General features: G+C 33.7%; 2 protein-coding genes across 2 annotated transcripts; both read right to left on the bottom strand.

Moving 5' to 3' along the window:
- Positions 1-472: 472 nt before the first annotated feature.
- LOC133193692 (cytochrome P450 2E1-like) lies at positions 473-3,110 on the bottom strand. Its single transcript, XM_061329649.1, has 4 exons — positions 2,747-3,110; positions 1,907-2,419; positions 990-1,433; positions 473-830 (listed from the first exon to the last, which is right to left on the bottom strand). Exons 1-4 carry the CDS (start codon positions 3,063-3,065, stop codon positions 652-654), a joined length of 1,455 nt encoding a protein of 484 aa, XP_061185633.1. The 5' UTR covers positions 3,066-3,110; the 3' UTR covers positions 473-651.
- A 5,562-nt stretch (positions 3,111-8,672) lies between these two features.
- Positions 8,673-13,119, bottom strand: LOC133193714 (cytochrome P450 2C18-like). The gene is made up of 4 exons (XM_061329662.1): positions 12,792-13,119; positions 10,457-10,969; positions 9,647-10,090; positions 8,673-9,484 (listed from the first exon to the last, which is right to left on the bottom strand). Exons 1-4 carry the CDS (start codon positions 13,105-13,107, stop codon positions 9,306-9,308), a joined length of 1,452 nt encoding a protein of 483 aa, XP_061185646.1. The 5' UTR covers positions 13,108-13,119; the 3' UTR covers positions 8,673-9,305.
- Positions 13,120-20,842: the final 7,723 nt, after the last annotated feature.

The raw sequence follows: 20,842 nt of genomic DNA, 5'->3' as shown, positions 1-20,842 counted from the left end.
ATTCCTAAAATTTGAATGAATTTCCATGAAAAATAAGATTTTTTTAAGCTCCTAAAGAAATCTTAGTTTTCTACTTGTAAATACCGGAAGTGACGTTTCCGGATGTACAAAACCTTACATACGGGAGACATTTAGATATGCTATCTAACGGTTTTATCATAAAATACATATAACCAAAGGTTTTCTTTAAATCCGAAACGTAAAAGTGTTAGGTATAATAATAATAATAATAATAATAAAACAAGACGAAAACAATAGGGCTTTTCGCCAAAAGTCGAAAAGCCCTAATAATAATAATAATAATAAAAAAGACGAAAACAATAGGGCTTTTCGCCTGAAAGCGAAAAGCCCTAATAAAAAAGACGAAAACAATAGGGCTTTTCGCCTGAAAGCGAAAAGCCCTAATAATAATAATAGAAAACAGACGGAAAACAATAAGGTCTTCCGAAGGAAGTCGGAAGACCTTAAAAATACACCACGATAACCTAATTTTTAGCTAATATGTGCCAAAAGTAACTAATTTACTATTTACTAATACGTAGGCATATCATTTAGAATAAATCTACAAATGTGCAGTAAGAAAATTACAACATTAACATATTCATAAAGCCTTTCCATAATGCTTTTATTTGGGGATAAAGTCGAAGAGTTCTAACGATTTAAAAGTCTCATTTTAAAGTTTGGTGGCAAGTGGGTTATTCCTAAGGTTCCCTCCAGAGAAGGCAAACAATCGGGATTCTCTGGTTTTATCTCAAACTTCTGTAGAAATCTGGTGAAGAATAAGAAAAGCTCCATTCTGGCAAGCGATTCTCCTAAACAAACTCTGCGTCCTGTAGAAGTAAATTTAAGGATATATTTAATTATATATCTAAGTAATTTCAAAATAGATGTTCGAACTTTTTTATCAAAATAATCAACGTGCAATCAATTTTCGAATAGTTTTCTTGCCGTACCCAATTATCAAACCTTAATCTATATTCACACTGTACCTATTGAAAATGGAATCAGCTTATTTTTTTGCTCTCCTTGACATCTTCCGCTTTCGTCTAAAAACCTCTCTGGTTTAAACTTTGAAGGTTCAGGGAAATTTTCTGGATCCGACATTACAGAATCTAAAACACAAAATATAAGGACACCTTTGGGGAAGAGATGTCCATCGTAGACGAAATCCTCGCTGGAGGCATGTGGTACATTCATGGGAACTATATTTGCAAGGCGCTGAATTTCTAGAATGAACGCTTCTACCTTTGGCAGCTGTTCTTTGTGTTCCATCTTAGGCTGAGCTTGACCAATCACGTCATCAACGTCTTTCTGGAGACTTTTTTGCCAATGAGGATAATGAATCAAGTACAGAAGCACCCATCGAAGTGTTGTAGAAGTAGTTTCTGTGCCAGCACCAAAGAAGTCTCGTACACTGACGACAAGTTGTTCATCTATCAAAAGTGAAAGTCATAGTAGAGATATTCTTAAATGATACATTTCTTAGTTTGTAACATACTGCATTATAGATAGGCTTAAGTAATCAAAGATTATTCCCTCAGACTTCGACATTATGTCATGTAAAACACACAAGTTAAGCCTGGAGTCCTTTTATTTCAAACGAAACTTTTCCATACCAATACTAACTTTTTTCATATTGGCATCTGATCCCCCCTCTGGAGTTTCCAGGGTTCTGTGATTATGTCCTGTTCCCAAATTTGTACTGTTTTAAAGAATTTTGAAATCAGTCAGTGTTCGTTATCTTCACCTTTTCATAATACATGTACAACAATTGGATTCATAAATTCATTGCTAAAATGCAAAGATTTCCTATGACTGAAGCCTAATATGTCTTAGGAACACATTGACGTTTATTTCCCTAACATACATTTCATCCTAGCATTAGGTTTTCCTCCAGTAAAATTACCTGTGAATGTCGTGTTAATCTCATTTCCTCTTTGACTTTGTTCCAGAAGATAAGCATCAATGTAATCATTGATATTGTTCTCATCAAAATTAAGTCTGTGCTCCTCTACCATTTCAGTCACGAATGCAGTCATAGCACTGATATTTCCCATTATTGTGCGAGTGCTACCAATTTGAAAATGGCGTACCCAAGGAAAAAGAAAGCCGATTGAAGAAGCATTGGCAGTAGAGAACAGCTCATTCAGAATATAAATCAATCGCTTGAATTTCTCATCCTCATAATTAAACCTTTTACCGAATAAAAGTGAACAAATAACGTTAGACACCGAGGTGTTCAGCATTCTTTGAATGTCAAAAGCCTCTTGTCCATATTTTTCTAGTTCATCCATTAAACAGTCTACTTCATCCATAATCTGGCTTTCCAAACAACGTCTCCCGAATCCAAACTTACGCATCGTTGTCAGTGCAAATGTCCTCTGTTCCTTCCATAAAGGACCCGATGACCAAACCAATCCTTCAAAAAAAAAAATATTGATTTGATTACCACGTTCAATGTTACGCTGATTCTCCTGTTTAAAACACATATTGTTTTTTTGTACTCATGTTAAAATGCTTGATTTTATTACTGTGGTTAGATTAAAACATTATATGCTGTAAACAAACATTTTCCTTTAGCAATAGCAATGTATTGTTTGGTTACAGTGGTTACTTTTGTTGCGGTCGTTAGATTATTACATTATATGCTGTAAACAAACCTTTAGCAATAGCAATGTATTGTTTGGTTACAATGGTTACTTTTGTTACGGTGGTTAGATTAGTACATTATATACTGTAAACAAACCTTTTCCTTTAGCAATAGCAACAGAAGGAAGAACCCTAGGTCGCTCTGAAAACACATCGCCATGTTTTGCCAGAATTTCCCTGATATGGTGATATCCGTGGACAATTATCATAGGTTTGTAGAAAAACATTAAGGAGTATATGTCCCCATATATCTTCCTTAGTCTTCTGTGAGCTTTCGGGGCTTCTGAGGGTTTGAAGAGTCCTACATTACCGATGATAGGGTAACATGTAGGACCCGATGGAAGACCTTTCGGTCGTCTGGAAAGACCCCAAATCAAACAGACCAACACAACAATAATGGCCACAGTAATCCACATAGCGCAAAAAAGCTTTTGCGAAATATATATATATATATATATATTTTCTTTAAATTTGATGAACTGATAATACCTCTATATTCACTTTGCACGTTTCTCAGGAGAAATAAGCTAACATTGCAATAAACGTGAACGTTGTTTGCAAACGATATCCTACCTTGCGGTCGGATGTGTGTCATTTAAATCAATGTTCCAATTCATCACTCGGCGTGTAATTTACCTGTGATAAATACGCAGGCGATAGAATTCTCACACATGGATTTAGTTTATTCCATTTATTGACTGACCCACAGGCATGTCTCGTTATATGTCACATAACGACATGTTTTCTCTGTTATACAGGATCGTAGTACTCGAGGGAGTCTTTCGTCATTAATTAAACATCTATATGGTCATTTTCATAAGACTTCGTAGGCCATTGTAAAGGGTGAATTAAAAAAAGTGATCAATTTACCAACCCACACTAAAAATACAGGCAATGAAAATAGATTTCTATGTCTCAGCATATGTCTTTAGATAGTGTCTAAATACCTGCCAAATATCTCGTTGATATCTCAATTATCAAAAAAGTTATGCCCAAAAATGATGCTAAATTTGTCAGGAGTGCAACACCTTTTTGTGACATTTTGAAATTTCAATATTTTTGGGAGATCTGTGAAATAAGTAATAATGCTTTATGTTGAAAATAAAGACTTTCCTGATAATATTCAAAGTATTGAGCTTTAAATGTGGACAGTAGTAACTTTTGTTTAATCAAGTTGTGGTCATGGCTGATGTTTAAAAAAATGTTATACCATGTCAGGAGTGCAACAGAAAAAAATGTAGTGTTGCCAAAAAACATCAATTGTAAAATTCTGAAAGAAAATTAAGACAAAAAAAGAATTTTCGAAGTGTAAAACAATAACTGATATACATTTTAAAACTTAAAAATTTTATATAAATCACAAGCAGCATTAATGAGAGTCAAGTATATGTGCATACCCAATAAGTCAGGATTGCAACATTTGATGTTTTGCTCTCAAGCATGAAAAAACTATTATCATTATATGATTTTCTGATTTTTATTTTGAAAATAAAGACACAAAGAAACATTTTTACCAAATAGATTTATTAATTGCAGGATCCGGCTGTGCTTCAGATCTATATTTCTATGGTCAGGAGTGCAACACATTTTTTTTTAAAGATTCAAGTTGTGTGACGAAAATACTTCTATTCATGCTTAAAAGTATTCATTAATTATTAACAATCTTTTTGTATAATTTGATACTAAATTATTGACAGTTTTATTATTAAAATCCTTCCTTTTTCAATTTTATCAATTCAGATGTGTTTTTATCTTTTTGTGATTTTTTCAATGAACATTAAAAATAAAGACACTAAAAAATTGTTGTAAAATTCAAGTAATTCCTCCTCAACTTCACTGAAAGAACAGAACAAGTTCTTATGTAATTTTCACTTCACAATTCTGCTTTTGGTCAGGAGTGCAACAAATATGGTAAAATTATAAGTCATCCAATAAAAATAAAAATAAAGAAAAAATGATGAGTAGAATTTTTCTGATGGGTTACTGTGTTTGTCCTCTAAAGGAAAATATGCTATAAAATATAATTTATGTTCTAAATATACATTTAAGCTAGTTTTTTTTTTTTTTTTTTTGGGGGGGGGGGCTTCAATAGGGAATAATTCCAGATAAAATGCGAATTTTAAATACTTTCATCTGTTTTAATACTAAAGTATTGGGCTATAAATATTGCACAATTTCATTATCACTTGATGTTGCCAACACTTTATGAATTTTTGTGTTATATGGTTTTAATTCTAAATTTTACTGCAGCCAGGAGTGCAACAAAACTGCTTTAATTATAATTACCAATGCTTTTTAACTATATTTACTAAAAATTAGTTGAAAAAAAGTTTGATACTATTTGATGTTCAAAACACTATGTCTATCTACAAATTACAGAAATTTTACAGTCAATTCAGGGAATAGTATTCATCCTATCACATATATTTTTAAATGCAATTTATATAATTATATTACACTTTGCAAATAATCATGTTTTAAGGTCTTGAAAATATGAAAAACCTGCCGTAAACGATGAAAAATATCAAAACGACAAATTGATATACAAAGTACGAATGACGATTGTGCGTTACAATGTTAAATGAAATACATATCAGATGTCAGGAGTGCAACAGAATAATGTAATATGGGGTCACTTCAAAATCTAGTATTTTTTGTGAGAGAACTCGTATATAAAAATTCATTTTTGGCTTAGATTTAAAGAATTGACTTGAACGGACAAAAAAGTGAATTTTGGGTAATTTTATTGCTTCATATTTTTATCATATTAAAACTTTTCAAACCAGAATTGAAAAAATAATGTGAAATAACAATCAAAAAGCCAATTTTTGTCACATATGCAAGAGATGATACTCAGTCAAGGTCTAGATTTAATCATTTATACCCCTATTACCTTTTGAAGCATAAAAAACTATAATTTCTTGTGATTATGTATTTTAGAAAGTCTTTTAAGGTGTATTGATATTTTCTTTTTTCAAAAGAAATTTTACTAATAAAAATTCTTAAACTTTTTTTTTTATCCAATTGTCTATTATATTCCCACTTCAGGATTTTAAACTTGAATGCATGTGCAATATGATGATATAAGGGAAAAATATGTTATAATTAGTTGAATTTTTCCAAAAAATTTCAGTTTGGTGGTCATTTTTCACCCTAAAGACAAAAATGACTCCGTAGAATAGGAACATGCCCAGGTCACTTTTCAATGCAGAAAAAAGTGTTTCATACACATGTATCTAGGATAGGCATGTACATGTACATTTGATCAGAAAAAACGGACATATTTTATTTATTATATTTTGAAGTGTCGTACATGTAAGTTTACTATTCGTTCAGCGTGCATCTTAGCAAAATTTTTACTGTAGGCATTTTATAATTTCAACCATTATATTGCTACCTTTACAACTGCATAGAGCTTTTTGCAAAAGACCATAAGGATTTCTCTGTAAGTGACGTGCTAATGCTTTCTATGTTGAGAAGTTTAAATACTACGTCACATTGTCATCTTATCAAAGAAAGAAACCGAGTTTGCGTCTCTCCTACGCTGAAGTCGGTGAGATGCAACATACAGGGTTATATGACAAATTCTACGAATACTAAAACACGCTTTTAAGGATATATTCACGTAATTTAAAGCTTTAAAAATATATTTTTTCTAATGTATGGCACTGTATGTAAAAAGTATATGTTCTGAGATTTTCATGCATTATTAATTAATTAGCGATATTTGATAAGGTTAAATATAGTTTGCATATTATATATAAAATTGAAATGACTTCTACAGAGAAAAGTCGTCTTGAAAAATGATAATGCCTTGTTATTTAGTTTTTTTTTAAAATTACACATATATTTCAATTCAAATTATCAGAAGACATTGTTTAAATCTGTTTAAGGATGGCCAATTGATGGGGGGGGGGGGGGAGCTGGCAAATTTAGTTTAGTCAGTTTATTTATTTTAATGGTTTCGAAGGAAAGAATATTTATTTCAAAGATGACCAAAGACAGATTAATTATTTTCCTTCTTTCCTGGACAAAGCTGACAAGCAAAAGAAGAAAAAAATGTCCAAACACACTATTCCTGTAGGAACTGGGGGAAGCTCGGGTTTGCCATTCCTCCAATAAATTTGAGGGTATACACAATGTATACTATACGATAGAAAACAAAGCAAAACCTAAAATTGCGATGTCCTCTCAATAATTATGCTGACCTTTTTGCCTGTCAATTATTTTCTGCATCCCCCACCCCACTCCCAACTGTGAAAAAACGATGCTTGGAATAGTGAAAGGACAGAAAAGAGAGAGATGGATAAAAAGAGGGGGGATTATGGGATAAAGAAAAATGCACTTGTTTTACTTCCATCTAGTACACATTGGATGGATGCATTCGTGACGATAATTGTACTTGTGGCATAAATATTTTGTGTATTTTTTAGTGAAATTAGAGGATGACCAATTGATTTTGAGAAGGGAGGGGGCTGGCAATTTAATAAAAAGAACCCACTAGACATGCTGTATATTGCAGGTCACTGACTTCAGCGTGGGGGAGACGCAAACTCGTTTACTTCCTTTGGTGTAGTGACAATGTGACGTAGTATTTAAACTTCTCAACATGGACAGCGTTTGCACATCATGAAAAGATAAATCCTTTTGGTCTTTTATAAACAGCTCTATGTCGAAATTCACTAAATAACGGGAAACTTTGCCCCCTTTTTCCCCTTCTTAACTTTGTTAAAATGGTGATCTTGGGATCAGGAGTCGATCCATAACGGTGTGTGTGTGTAAAATTTAACATATATGTATTATCTATAACAATTATATATATATATATATATATATATATATATATATATATATATATATATATATATATATATATATATATATATATATATAAGGGATGTCAACGAATATTCGAGTACTCGACTATCGTTCGATCATACCGACTATCGACTACAATATTTTTAGTCGGTTATTCATTAAAATTTGCTGATTAATACTAATCTTAAATTCAAGGTAAAAAAAATGGACCCGCCCTGTTTATTTAGTAACGAATTGGTGATTTCGTGAGTAAAACTCAGGGTAACCGTAAGGCTTAACCGTCTTCATTAATTGTTCAAAGAAAATATTTGCTTGTCGTCTTTTGTTCGGCATACATGCATTGGAATACTTAAAAGATGTCAGATCCAAATTCTAAAGTTTGAACCTGCAATTCCATACGATTTTGCATAACGCAACTATTAATTAAGAATAATTAAACAGCTGTAACATAATTGTAAAAACTTGTAAATTTGGCGACAGTTTTGAGCGTAATTTAAAGGTGTTTCTTTCCGATATTAATATCAATTATTTCAAGATTGAATTGCTTTTTTGCAAAAAAATCTCATAGTTAAAATTTATCGCAAGCTCTCTTTGTTTTTATAAGAGATTTAACTGTTTAACAGTCACGGGCCACTGACAAGACACATTCAAATGGCTTCAGGTAAGAAATCAATAATGGGTACATGCACTACCATCATGAAAAGAAAGCCACAAATACAAATTTTTGATATCCCGTGCACACAAAATGTGCCGTAAATACAATATTTGAAATTAAATACCGTGGACACATATATATTTCTTACTACTTAAATGTTAACGATTCAATGAAAATATTTTTAATTTTATTAATATGTAATGTTGAATATTATCTTTTCATTAAAAAGAATTCTTAAATTCACATGTTTTATAATAAGGATTAACTCAATATATTTTATTATCTGATTCAATTTATAGTAATAAACTAGATACTTAGAATGGAGCTCAGGACTTCCGACATCCTTGCTAGGATTCGATCATTTGGTAAATGAAACTGCCATAGATTCTACACAAACTAAAATATCACCTGATCATGACAAAGAGCACATGGCGGGTGTGACCGATCGACAGGAGATGCTTACTCCTCCATTGCACCTGATTCCACCTCTGGTGTTTTATGAGGTCCGTGTTTGCTCTGCTCAATATCTTAATGTATAAACCAGAGTAGATTATAGCATAGTGTAAGTTTATTTCAATAGCACATAAGTTTGGTTTTCTATCAACAATATTTTTATTTAAAATAAATACTTAAAACATATTCCCGTTTGAAGTCAAAATTTCGCAAATTCTATGGTCGATACAATGACCTTGACAACAAATACAACCTATCATTAGACTGTCGTTTTTCATACAAATTGTTAGACCATTATTTTCTCACTGAATTGTCTACGGATTTTTCCGTTTATCCGATCATGACAAGGAGCACAAGGCAGGTGTGACAGGGGATGCTTACTCTCCTCGACACCTGATCCCACCTCTGGTGTTTTAAGAGGTCTGTGTTTGCTCTGCTCCAAATTTGTATTGTTTTAATGAACTTTTGAGCTTGATTACTCTTCGTTATCTACATATTTCATTCTGCAAGAAATAAACACAAAAGAGGAAGGTTCGGGGAACCTGACGATGCCACCTCTCCATTCCTTAAATCAAGCCGTGAAATCCACGAACAAAACGGTGATTAATTCTCAGGGAGAAAAATGTTCAAAATTACTAGAATGAGAGAAAAATAAAATTACTGTAGTTTTTGTCAACTTTTTTGGATTGCGTCACATAAATATATGCTAAAATTCACAGATTATCGGAGTTCAACGTCTTAGAAGTATCATCTTAAAAGCTTGTGGCGTGTTAGTTATCCCAAGGTTTCCCTCCAGAGAAGGCATATATTTGGGATCCTCAGGTTTAATCTCAAACTTCTGTAGGAATCTGGTTAAAAAAAGAAAGAGCTCCATTTTGGCGAGTGCCTCTCCTAAACAAACTCTAGGTCCTGTAGGAGCAAAAAGAAGATATATAATTGATACAGAAGTAATTTCTAAACAATACACAGTAATAGCGAAAGTCCTAGTTTGAATTATCTATTTGATATTCATATTTAAAATAGGCATTGTCCATAATGTCAACACTGAGAAATTTTATTTTACATTCATACCTAACGAAAAGGAGACCAACTTATCTTTCAGCCCTCCATGACATCTTCGGCTGTCACCTAAAAATCGCTCTGTTTTAAACTTTGAAGGTTCGGGAAATATTTCTGGATCCATCAATACGGAATCCAAATTAAAAAGTACTGTGGCACCTTTAGGAAAGAGATACCCTTTGTACGTGATGTCTTCTTTGCCTGCATGTGGAATATTTAGAGGAGAAATATTTGCTAGACGTAGAGTTTCCTGTATAAATGCATCTACCAATGGCAATAGATCCTTGTGCTCCATCTTTGGTTGTCCCTGACCTATGACGTCATCAATTTCTTTTTGGAGCTTTTTCTGCCAATGTGGATAATGAATCAAGTACAGAAACGCCCATTTAAGTGTTGTGGAAGTAGATTCAGTTCCTGCGACAAAGAAGTCTCTTAAGGTTTGGTTCAGATTTTCATCTGTAAAATAGAAGTAAAATATTGGAACATTTCATAATCAATGATTTATATTTTGGATTAAATATTGGTTTTACACTTTAACAAATAGAACAAATCAGACTGTCTATTCCATGTAGCACTGAGAAAACGTTCGAAATGTATTTCTTTTTTGTGATTCTATTGCAAAACCAGATAGGCAATCCTAATCACCTTGATTTTATATTATTTACATATGTATCACGTGTGTATCAAGTTTTTAAGATTGCATATAATATGAAAAGGTTGTTTGCATTGCACCATCCAAGTGGGTTTTAAATTCCTATAAGTTCAGAAAAAGCTTAGAAAAGACACAAACCCAGCCCTAAAAATGTGTACATAACAAACTACCTGTAAATGTCGTATTGATTTCATTTGATCTTTGTTTTTGTTCCAAAAGGAAAGCATCGATGAAATCATTGATGTGGTCCTCGTCAAAATGTCTTCTGTGCTCCTCTATTGTTTCATTAATAAATTCCCTCATAACATTAAAATCTTCTTCAATTGAGTCGATGTTAAATATTCTAATATGGCGTAAAGAGGGAAAGATAAAGACCGGTGATGATGTAGTGACGCTGCTTAAGGATCTTGACAGTAGATAAATTAAACGCTTGAATCTTGCATCTTCATAATCAAACCTTTTACCAAATAAAAGCGAACAAATAACGTTAGCCACGGATGCGTTTAGGACACTTTGAATATCGAAAGCCTCGCTTTCATAGTTTTCCAATTTCTCCATGAAACAGTCTACTTCTTCCATGATTTGGCTTTCCAAGCAACGTTTCCCGAATCCAAATTTGCGCAATGTCATCAGTGCAAACGCTCTCGTTTCCTTCCATAACGGACCTGATGACCACACCACACCTGGACAGAAAAAAAAAGATGTAGATTAAACTAACAGTCAATACGGAACCTAACAGTGATACTATAATGGGATATTTTGAATAATCATGATGATGAGATCAATAATTGTTGTTATAATCAGTGACATAAATTTTTCAGAACTTAAAAATCTAACAGTGTTATTATTTCTCGATATGTCATCCGCTCTACGTACAGTGTCAAAGTTAGATTTTGTACAATGGATTTACGCAATATTGTTCTGCGCACACCGCCAGTGTAAAGAAGAGTATGTAGAATAATGACCCTTTTGCCGTAGAAATAGTGGCATCACCCTTAAAATCTGCATACCCTACGTGACGGAAAATGATCCCCGTAGAATAATCCCCCGTTGTAGATGTTGATTGGGATATTCATGTATTTCTCTTTCTGGTTAAAAAGATTAAGAATTATAAATCAAAGGGACCGTTGACCAAAACGCTCACCTGAGGTATAAATGAGGATACAGGTTTGATATGTTGCTCTCATGAAATTTTTCGAATAAAATGATATGTCTTATATTAAAAACTGACAACATTAATCGACTTCAATCTACATGATGTCCATGTGGAAATGCCTCCATTTTGGTTTGATAAATGTATCATTGTTTTTAAGATTTTTTAAATTCATATATTCGCTAATATGTCAGAGAGAGAGAGAGAGAGAGAGAGAGAGAGTAGTTTACTATGTTACCTTTTAATCAAGTTGTTTTAAGAGCATGTATTTTTAAGTTAATGATTTTAACAGTGTAAATGCATTTTATTTTCGGACATACAGCAAAATTTTCTTACAATTTGAATAAGAAACTTTATGTGTTTTGGAAACCTTTGGTACATTTTCATTAAAACGAAAGAGCAAGCATTAATTAACTATCCTTTGTATATGGCAAACAAAAGTTGAGATGCAAGCAGTTTTAACCTAAACTGCAAGTTAAACTTCTATGAAAACCCCAGAACCGCAAAGGAATGGAGTCAATGAAAATTGATCATGCAGATATCCATACCTCGTCCCCAAAGTGCAATTAATCCATGTGCTTTATACATACACCATCTTTGATTTGGATTGTTTCCTTCATCAGAGGATTGATAAATCTTGTATATAGAAGAAATATCAAATATGTAATTCACTATGTTGTCCAAGCAAATATCCAGTTCGTCCGAACAATTCCAATTAAAAACAATTTAATCTACTTTCTTTAAGTGTATTTTGTTTGTGCGAAGGAAGAATTTATTAGTCCACACAAATATTTTGTATGTCAAAAAGAAGAACAAACTTGTCAGAACATATATCAAATTCGTCCGAACGATTATATATTTTTTCTGTGCTTCAACGGCACCATACTATTGTATTATATTCCTTATTTTTAAAAAAAATTGGCCTTCATGGATTTTTGTAAATTTATCATTAAAATTCAAAAATTACAAAGTGTGTAATATATTATTAACTTTACAAAATAGAGAATATTGAAAAATAAATGTATTTTCTAAAAAGGTCATTATAATGACCCAGGATTTTTTTAATGCCGACATTGATTGAGATTTCGAAAGCCCTGAAGATTCCATTGTGAAATGGTGAAAACAGAAACATTACATAACTCTTCTGTTTACCTTTTCTCCAAGTGCTAGTCACTTCCCATGCACACTTCTGTGAATAATTTACCTGATATATCAACAGTCTCGCTGTAGTCTCACTAAATCTCGCCAGAGCTACTTCGATCTCCTCGGGCATTATAATTTGTTGAACACAGAAAAATAAAAGGTTTTGAACACATTTGTTGTAAGACAAAATGAATGTGCTACAGTTTTACCATTTCCTGCTGTAAGATCCGTGGCAAGCGATCTTGGTCGCTCAGAGAATACATCTCCATGCTTAGCCAGTAATTGTCGTATGTTCTCGAATCCATGTACAAATATGATGGGTTTATGGAAGATCATTATGGTATAGATGTCTCCATGAATCTTCCTCAGTCTTCTGTGAGCTTTCACAGCTTCTGATGGTTTGAAGATTCCGACATTCCCGATGATGGGGTAACATGTAGGTCCAGGCGGAAGTCCCTTTGGTCGTCCAGTTAAACTCCATATCAAACAGATTAAGACAGCAACAATGGTTAACGTCACCCACATAATGCAAAATGTTGAATATGGTGACCTACATTCATTTAACTCTATTGTATGGTTGTATATCTGTGCCAAAATTCTGTTTTTCTTTGTTTTTGATTTTAAAATTTTAATCTAAATCTTTATACCTACATTTTCCAAAATAATTCAGTGTGTCATCCCCCTTTTTTTATTTTACAAGAATTGCTCCTTTTTGAAAAAAAGAAACCAAAATCCTTGTGCAAAATAATATGAACTATGACATGTAGATGTCCAATACTGTTTGAAAATTTAGATTTTGATGCTGAGGAGTTTTTTTTTTTAATTGGGATTTAAAGGATGTTGTTTAGAGATCCTTACCTTACAAATTGTCATATCATTATAATGTGTCATGAGGTTTTAGAATGTGGATCTCTTTTCCAAGTGCACCAGGGTTTCAATCATTAGAAATGCATTTTCCTTTAAAACAACTTAATGGCCTTCTTTTCAAATTATGCATTCTTAAGACGCCGTGAAGGAAGGCAAAAGGATATAGACTGAGTACGTCCGAATTATAACATTCATATATATATATATATATATATATATATATATATATATATATATATATATATATATATATATATATATAAAAGTCAGCCTACCGAGGTAAGACTTTACATAGCAGACAGAGATGGAAAACCCAAAGACGACCCTTTTCCAGTACACCAGGAGGTCCAAGGCGATAAAACATAAAAAAAACACATGCATGGAAACATTCAAATGTATAGATTTATAAAATATTTTTGAATATAAATCTCAAATCACTTTTAAAGTTGACATGCTTTTGTGAACTGATTATATGCACATTTCGAAAATAAATATTTTGCTACTAAACAAAGCCAAAGTCGCAAACAAAAGATATGATGATTTTTGCAATTTTGTTTTAATTTTTTACAATCATGATTGATCAAATTTTCGTTTCTAGTATTCAGTTCTCCCTCTTTTGCATGTAGTGTCACTAGGTTTGCTATGAATTAAAATTTTAAAGAACGATTTCGCAATTGAATACCCTTCCCACTGAAGGGTCTACCACATGTCTTTTTTTTTAGCAGTTGACATTTTTTGATCCAAAGTCTCCATTCCAAAGTATATTTCACCTTAAATGTTTTAGACTGAGTTTCACTAAGGATTGCTTTCCGGTCGCATTAGTGTGAATAATGGATTGCATTTGAGAAACTCTCATGTGCTCATAAGGAGATACTGAAAGATGTTAGTACCAATTTTACTTGTTTAGTATTACACAGAAAACGATTTGTATGTAATATTTAGCAGCATGCCAAAAACCACTAGAGGTCTAGGGTTTCTTAGACATGATATAGTCTCCACACTTCCCTTGCCCTGAAAGAGTTCTGATTAAAACCCAAATAAATACATTTGAATTCAAATAACGAAGACGGTACTTTACTGAAAACATACGAACAAATCAAACTAGATGCTGTCATGAGACAGTAATACCCGCACTAAGGTGTTTGCCTCTAAATGCACACTCCTTCATATTGGGCTTACCAAGGAAAAAGTCCAAATAATTCTATAATTTACACAGTACATGTATTCGTCAAATCGAGCATAAAATGCTCAGGTGACCATGTGACCCATGAACCTCTTATACGCATTTCATATACTTAATTCATTACCAGTCTGAAATATCAGAATTTAATTAATGTTGTAAATTAGGTTTTAATAAAAAGGGGGGATATAAATTTTTGGCCCATAATTGGAACTTTTTAAATTAAATTTATCTTCTCAACAACAAATAATATTATTTTAGTACAAAGCGTTTTTGATGAATTTATCAAAATGTGCAAACTTCTTTTAGTATTTGATTAGGCAAAAACCTCCTTGAAAAGCCATACCCAATCAATTTATATGTGTCCCCCCCCCCCCCAAATTCACACACACACAATTTGCCTGTTTTTGGAAATAGGCCTAGATGGCAAAGTTATGTTAAAACATCGTTTGTTATGATAATTTAAAATTTGTTCTTGTACTGTACATGTATGTGAACACCTTTTTGAAAATTTCTACATCACATTGGGCTTGCGTCACCCTACCAGTACTAGTACTAGTTTTACCATTATCATTTTTAGATTGCACATGCCATGTGACATGGTGCAGTGTTACATGTATATCAGTGGAAATTAATTCATTTTGTGTTTTAATTGGATTATATTTCATGAAGTTGACAGGACCTATGACAGTCGGTAAGTACAACTTTAAGTATAGATTGGGGTAAAATAAACCAAAATGCAAATGGTTAGGTTAAAGTTTAAAAAGGATCAAAGATCATCGGCAATCTCCTATGCAGAGTTGTCGTTCGTTTCTCTCTCAGACGCTGAATGTATGAGCCGATGGTAGAGAGTGGATCATCGATGCCACAATAGACGAATTTCACATTCTGAAGAGTTATCTCCCGTTGTCGACATTACATTCAGTTACAGGCATAGATCCGGGAATTTTTTTCCGGGGGGAGGGGGGTCCACACCTCGGTCCAAAAAAATTCCAGCCCAGAATTTCCTGAGGAGCAAAATAAAAAAAAAAACAAACAAACAAACAAAATAAAAACAATGATGGTGGGGTCCATGTTTTTAAAGGGGGAGGGCATCCAAAGTCATTTTTTATTTGCTTCTGTAAATCAGTATATAGTCCTATTTAAATAACTCTGCAAATTCCAGGGGGGGGGGGGTTCCAATCTCCCTAGTCTCCCTGTCCCTGAAATGACAAATGATCATGCGACTCCTAAATAGTAGAAAATTTTTCCATTTGACTAGACATAATTTTGTTTCTTGTGTTATTATGTTATGTACATCTAATGGTTTAAGGTTATGAACCCTTGAGGTCATCCCCACTCTCTTGTTCATAATATGACTACATCAAATTAAATAGAAGTGCATCAATGATAAGATTACTTGACATTTCATTCATGAATTTGGGTCAACCTAGAATTAGGAATGAAAATCATTCAAAGAGATGGACCATTAAACTATTTGTATGTATTCACATTTTTTTTATGTCAAACCAAAGTATTAGACTAGTTTGCATACATGAACAAACTGGGGTCTGGGAAAGGGAAGGGGCAAGGGGAAGGAGTTATCTCTTTATGTCTTAATTAATTGTTGAAAATTCCTAAAATGAATGTTAACCTTAAATCCGACTTGTACGTCTTCATTATTTTTAAGTGGTGGTGTCTCCGTATGAGTGAAAAATTCCCAAGAGGGACATTTAACAACAAACAAACATTAATGACTTAAAAAACACAATATACATGTACATGTTTATTAGTCAATGGATATACTTCTGATCATATCTCTAGTTCTCCCTTGAATCAGAAATGATGATATAAATATTTTAAGAATGATTAAGAGTTGAAAAGGTTGTGCATTTTAAAATTCACTAAGCTCTGTGGTTGAATTAGCTATACCAGTTTAGCTTATTTTGCTACTCAAAGCACCTTGATTAACTATTTTTAATCATACTGTTTTCTGAAATGTGAAGTTTTTTCAACATGGATACAAGTCATACCTTTTCAGCTTCTGAAAACAATTAATGCATGAAAAAAAAAACTGCTTTTCAAATACTGTAACTCTTTCCAAGTACTTGTGATCATCAGTTTTTAGCTCACTTGAGTTTTTCTGGTTTTCTGATCACATTTTGTTTGTCATTCATCTGTCCGCCTGTAAACTTTTCACATTTTTGTCTTCTTCACTAGAACCGCCGGGCCAATTTCAACCAACCCAGCCACAAAGCATCTTTGGGTAAAGGGGATTCAAGTTTGTTCAAGTGAAGGGTCACACCCTCTTTCAAGGGGGGATAATCAAGAATTAGTGAAAATTTGGTGGTATCATTTTAAAAAAGTCTTATCAAGAACCACTGACTGGGCCCAAAAAGTTGAAACTTTCTTTACATAGACAGTGTAGCTTCAAATTTGTTAAAATTATGACCCACTGGGGTAGGATGGGGCCACATATGGGGATCCAATGATTTACATAGAAAAATGCAGGGGATTTTTTCCATCATAAATCTTCTTCTCATGAATAGCAAGGGCATTATTGTCGTCCGTTTTCACAAAAGGGACCTAGGGGACATTAAATCTCATTTGTCTGTCAGTCTGTCCGTTTGTCAGTCTGTCCGTCTGTCACAATAAATTTAACCTTGGTCATAACTTCTGAATAATAAGAGATAGGGATTTCATATTTCACATGTACATTACCTACAAGAACTTTCTAAACATACCATGATTTTTGAACCCATGACCTTGACCTTGAAGTTTGACCTACTTTTCAAAAAATTTAACATTATTTCAAATGATCATTTTGAAAGAGAAAAGATAGGGCGTTCATATTATACATGTATATTACCTGTGACAAGACCTTTCTAAATATATCATGACTTTTGACTCTGTGACATTGACCTTGAAGTTTAACCTACTTTTCAAAAATGTTATATTTCCTTATAACTTTTGATTGAGAAGAGATAGGACTTTTATATTTGACATGTACATTACCTGTAACAATATGTTTCCAAGCATGCTATGATTTTTTACCCCTTGACCTTGATGTTTTACCTAATTTTCAAAAATTTTAACTTTGGTGATTACTTTTGAATGACATATGATAGGGCGTGCATATTTGAAACAATATGTCATAAATAATGGCATCCCATCCACTAGGACACGGAAAGCAGGGGACCACAATTCTTTGAATTTGCTTGTTAGTCATTTTGATATGGAAACATCCTCATATAGTGTAGATTCAAGTTTTTTATGCCCTGCCATGAATATGGCCGAGGCATATAGTGTTTGTCATGTCCGACTTCAATAAAACGTCATATGCTGATACATACTGATGTAAGCTTTTCAACTGCATCAAAATTTTTGACCTTGAATTTTCCTTTGACCTTGACCTTACTTTTCTTAAATTAGTGTCTAGATCAGTTTTGAATAAACAATTCAAGATATATTTATCAAACTTCATATGCTGATATAATTATACTGCTGAGAGATATCAATTGCATCAACTTTTTTGACCTTGACTTTTCCTTTGACCTTGACCTCACTTTTTTAAATTAGTGTTTAGGCCAAACAAAAAAATATGTGTGGTTCCGGTTACACTTCCAAAAAAAATTAGGGTAGGTAGGTAGGGATTTTTATTTTTTTTTTTTATTTTTTTTTATTTTTTTTTTTTTTAACAAAATGATTTTCTTAATTTTTTTTTTCTAAATAGTACCTATCACTGCTTTGCAAATGGCATTTAGATGTGGTGTGATAATATACTAGTCAATATTGGTAGGGGACACCTACATGCTAGCTTGCTTTGGATTTAACACTATTAAACACTTGCACTATGTTTTGCAAGGAGGCCGTCATTGCTGAAACTAAAACTTAAACTGGAGCCATTGATGGAAATTGGGGGAAATTCCGGAAAAATATGAAAATTGCCAAAAAAAAGTTTAGGGTCGGGGGTATAAAATAGGGAAGGTCGGGTAACCCGAACCACACATATTTTTTTATTTGGCCTTATCTACATTTTAAATAAACCATTTCTGATATTTTTGTTGAACTTCTATGCTAATAGTAAATACATACTGATATAAGTTTTTCAACTGCATCAACATTTTGACCTCAACCTTTCTGTTGACCTTGACCTCTCTTTTCTCAAATAAGTGTTAAGCTCAGTTTTAAATAAATCATTCAAGATATTTTTATCAAACCTAATAGTAATATGCTGATATGTATTAGTGAGAGCTCTTCCACTGCATCAAAAACTTGAAAATGAAAATTCCGAAACCTTACTGCACATCAACATGACACCACCAACCATCTCCCAAAAGACTATTAGGCTACTGTGTAAAATGTAAGAGGAGTTCTGGGAACCAGGGGTTTTTTGCATAAAAAACGTCATATTTCGACCCCCATTTGACCCCCAGGGTGAAAATGAAAATTCCAAAACCTTACTGCACATCTATAGGACACCACCAACCACCTCCCAGAAGACGATTAGGCTACTGTGTAAAATGTAAGAGGAGTTCTGGGAACCAGGAGCTTTTTGCTTAAAAAACGTCATTTTTTGACCCCCATTTCACCCCCAGGGTGAAAATGAAAATTCCGAAACCTTACTGCACATCTGCAGGACACCACTAACCATCCCCCAAAAGACGATTAGGCTACTGTGTAAAATATAAGAGGAGTTCAGGGAACCAGGGGCTTTTTGCATAAAAAACGTCATTTTTCAACCCCCATTTGACCCCCAGGGTGAAAATGAAAATTCCGAAACCTTACTGCACATCTACAGGACACCACCAACCATCTCCCAAAAGACGATTAGGCTACTGTGTAAAATGTAAGAGGAGTTCAGGGAACCAGGGGCTTTTTGCATAAAAAACGTCATTTTTTGACCCCCATTTGACCCCCAGGGTGAAAATGAAAATTCCGAAACCTTACTGCACATCTACAGGACACCACCAACCATCTCCCAAAAGATGATTAGGCTACTGTGTAAAATGTAAGAGGAGTTCAGGGAACCAGGGGCTTTTTGCATAAAAAACGTCATTTTTCGACCCCCATTTGACCCCCAGGGTGAAAATGAAAATTCCGAAACCTTACTGCACATCTACAGGACACCACCAACCACCTCCCAAAAGACGATTAGGCTACTGTGTAAAATGTAAGAGGAGTTCAGGGAACCAGGGGCTTTTTGCATAAAAAACGTCATTTTTTGACCCCCATTTGACCCCCAGGGTGAAAATGAAAATTCCGAAACCTTACTGCACATCTACAGGACACCACCAACCATCTCCCAGAAGACGATTAGGCTACTGTGTAAAATGTAAGAGGAGTTCAGGGAACCAGGGGCTTTTTGCATAAAAAACGTCATTTTTCGACCCCCATTTGACCCCCAGGGTGAACATGAAAATTCCGAAACTTTACTGCACATCTACATGACACCACCAAACACCTCCCAAAAGATGATTAGGCTACTGTGTAAAATGTAAGAGGAGTTTGAGAAATAAGAGTGTGACAGACGGACGGACGGACGGACGGACGGACGGACGGACAGACATGAGTAACAACAATATACCCGAACTTTCTTTAGAAAGTGCGGGTATAAAGACACGTGGAGACATTGCAAGAAAGGTACTCAATTCCAAAACAAAGTCCAGTGAAGAACATTCATAAAATGGAGGTTGTTATTCGTTCAGAAAGGGGAGACTAAGTAATTTAAAGTAAATAATCTATCAAGAATATCAAAATTTAAATACGTTTACAAAATTCATCCTATCTGTTGTTCCTCTATTAAATATCAATATATTATTTTCCAATCTGTGTATGAAAAAGTGAAGATAACGAACAGTGAACGAACTCAAAACAAAACCCACAAACAATACAAATCTGTGAACAGGGCATTAAATTCGTACCCCCGGAAATACCAGAGGTGGGATCAGGTACCTAGGAGGGGAAAGCATCTCCTAACCATCGGTCACTCCCGCCGTGAGCTCGTCTGTACGTTCGTCCGTCTGTTACGCTTTGGGGTACACATCTCTTATCCGCAACTCCTCCTAAACCACTGAATAAAATTTTATGATACTTTCACAGAATCTTTGTTACAAAGTGCAATTGTGCACCTTATTTAATAATAATCTTATTTTACTTTTTGATCGGACACATATTTCGGGTTTCCAATATCACGACATAGAACACTGCCATTTTTGCTATAATATTGAGGGA

The sequence above is a fragment of the Saccostrea echinata genome, unplaced genomic scaffold (genome assembly GCF_033153115.1).
Source record: "Saccostrea echinata isolate AGI-Se365-2 ecotype Australia unplaced genomic scaffold, CSIRO_AGI_Sech_v1 ptg000001l, whole genome shotgun sequence".
NCBI classification, from domain to species: domain Eukaryota; kingdom Metazoa; phylum Mollusca; class Bivalvia; order Ostreida; family Ostreidae; genus Saccostrea; species Saccostrea echinata.
Note: the sequence above shows the minus strand (reverse complement) of the source record. Positions and strands in the feature narration are given on the sequence as shown.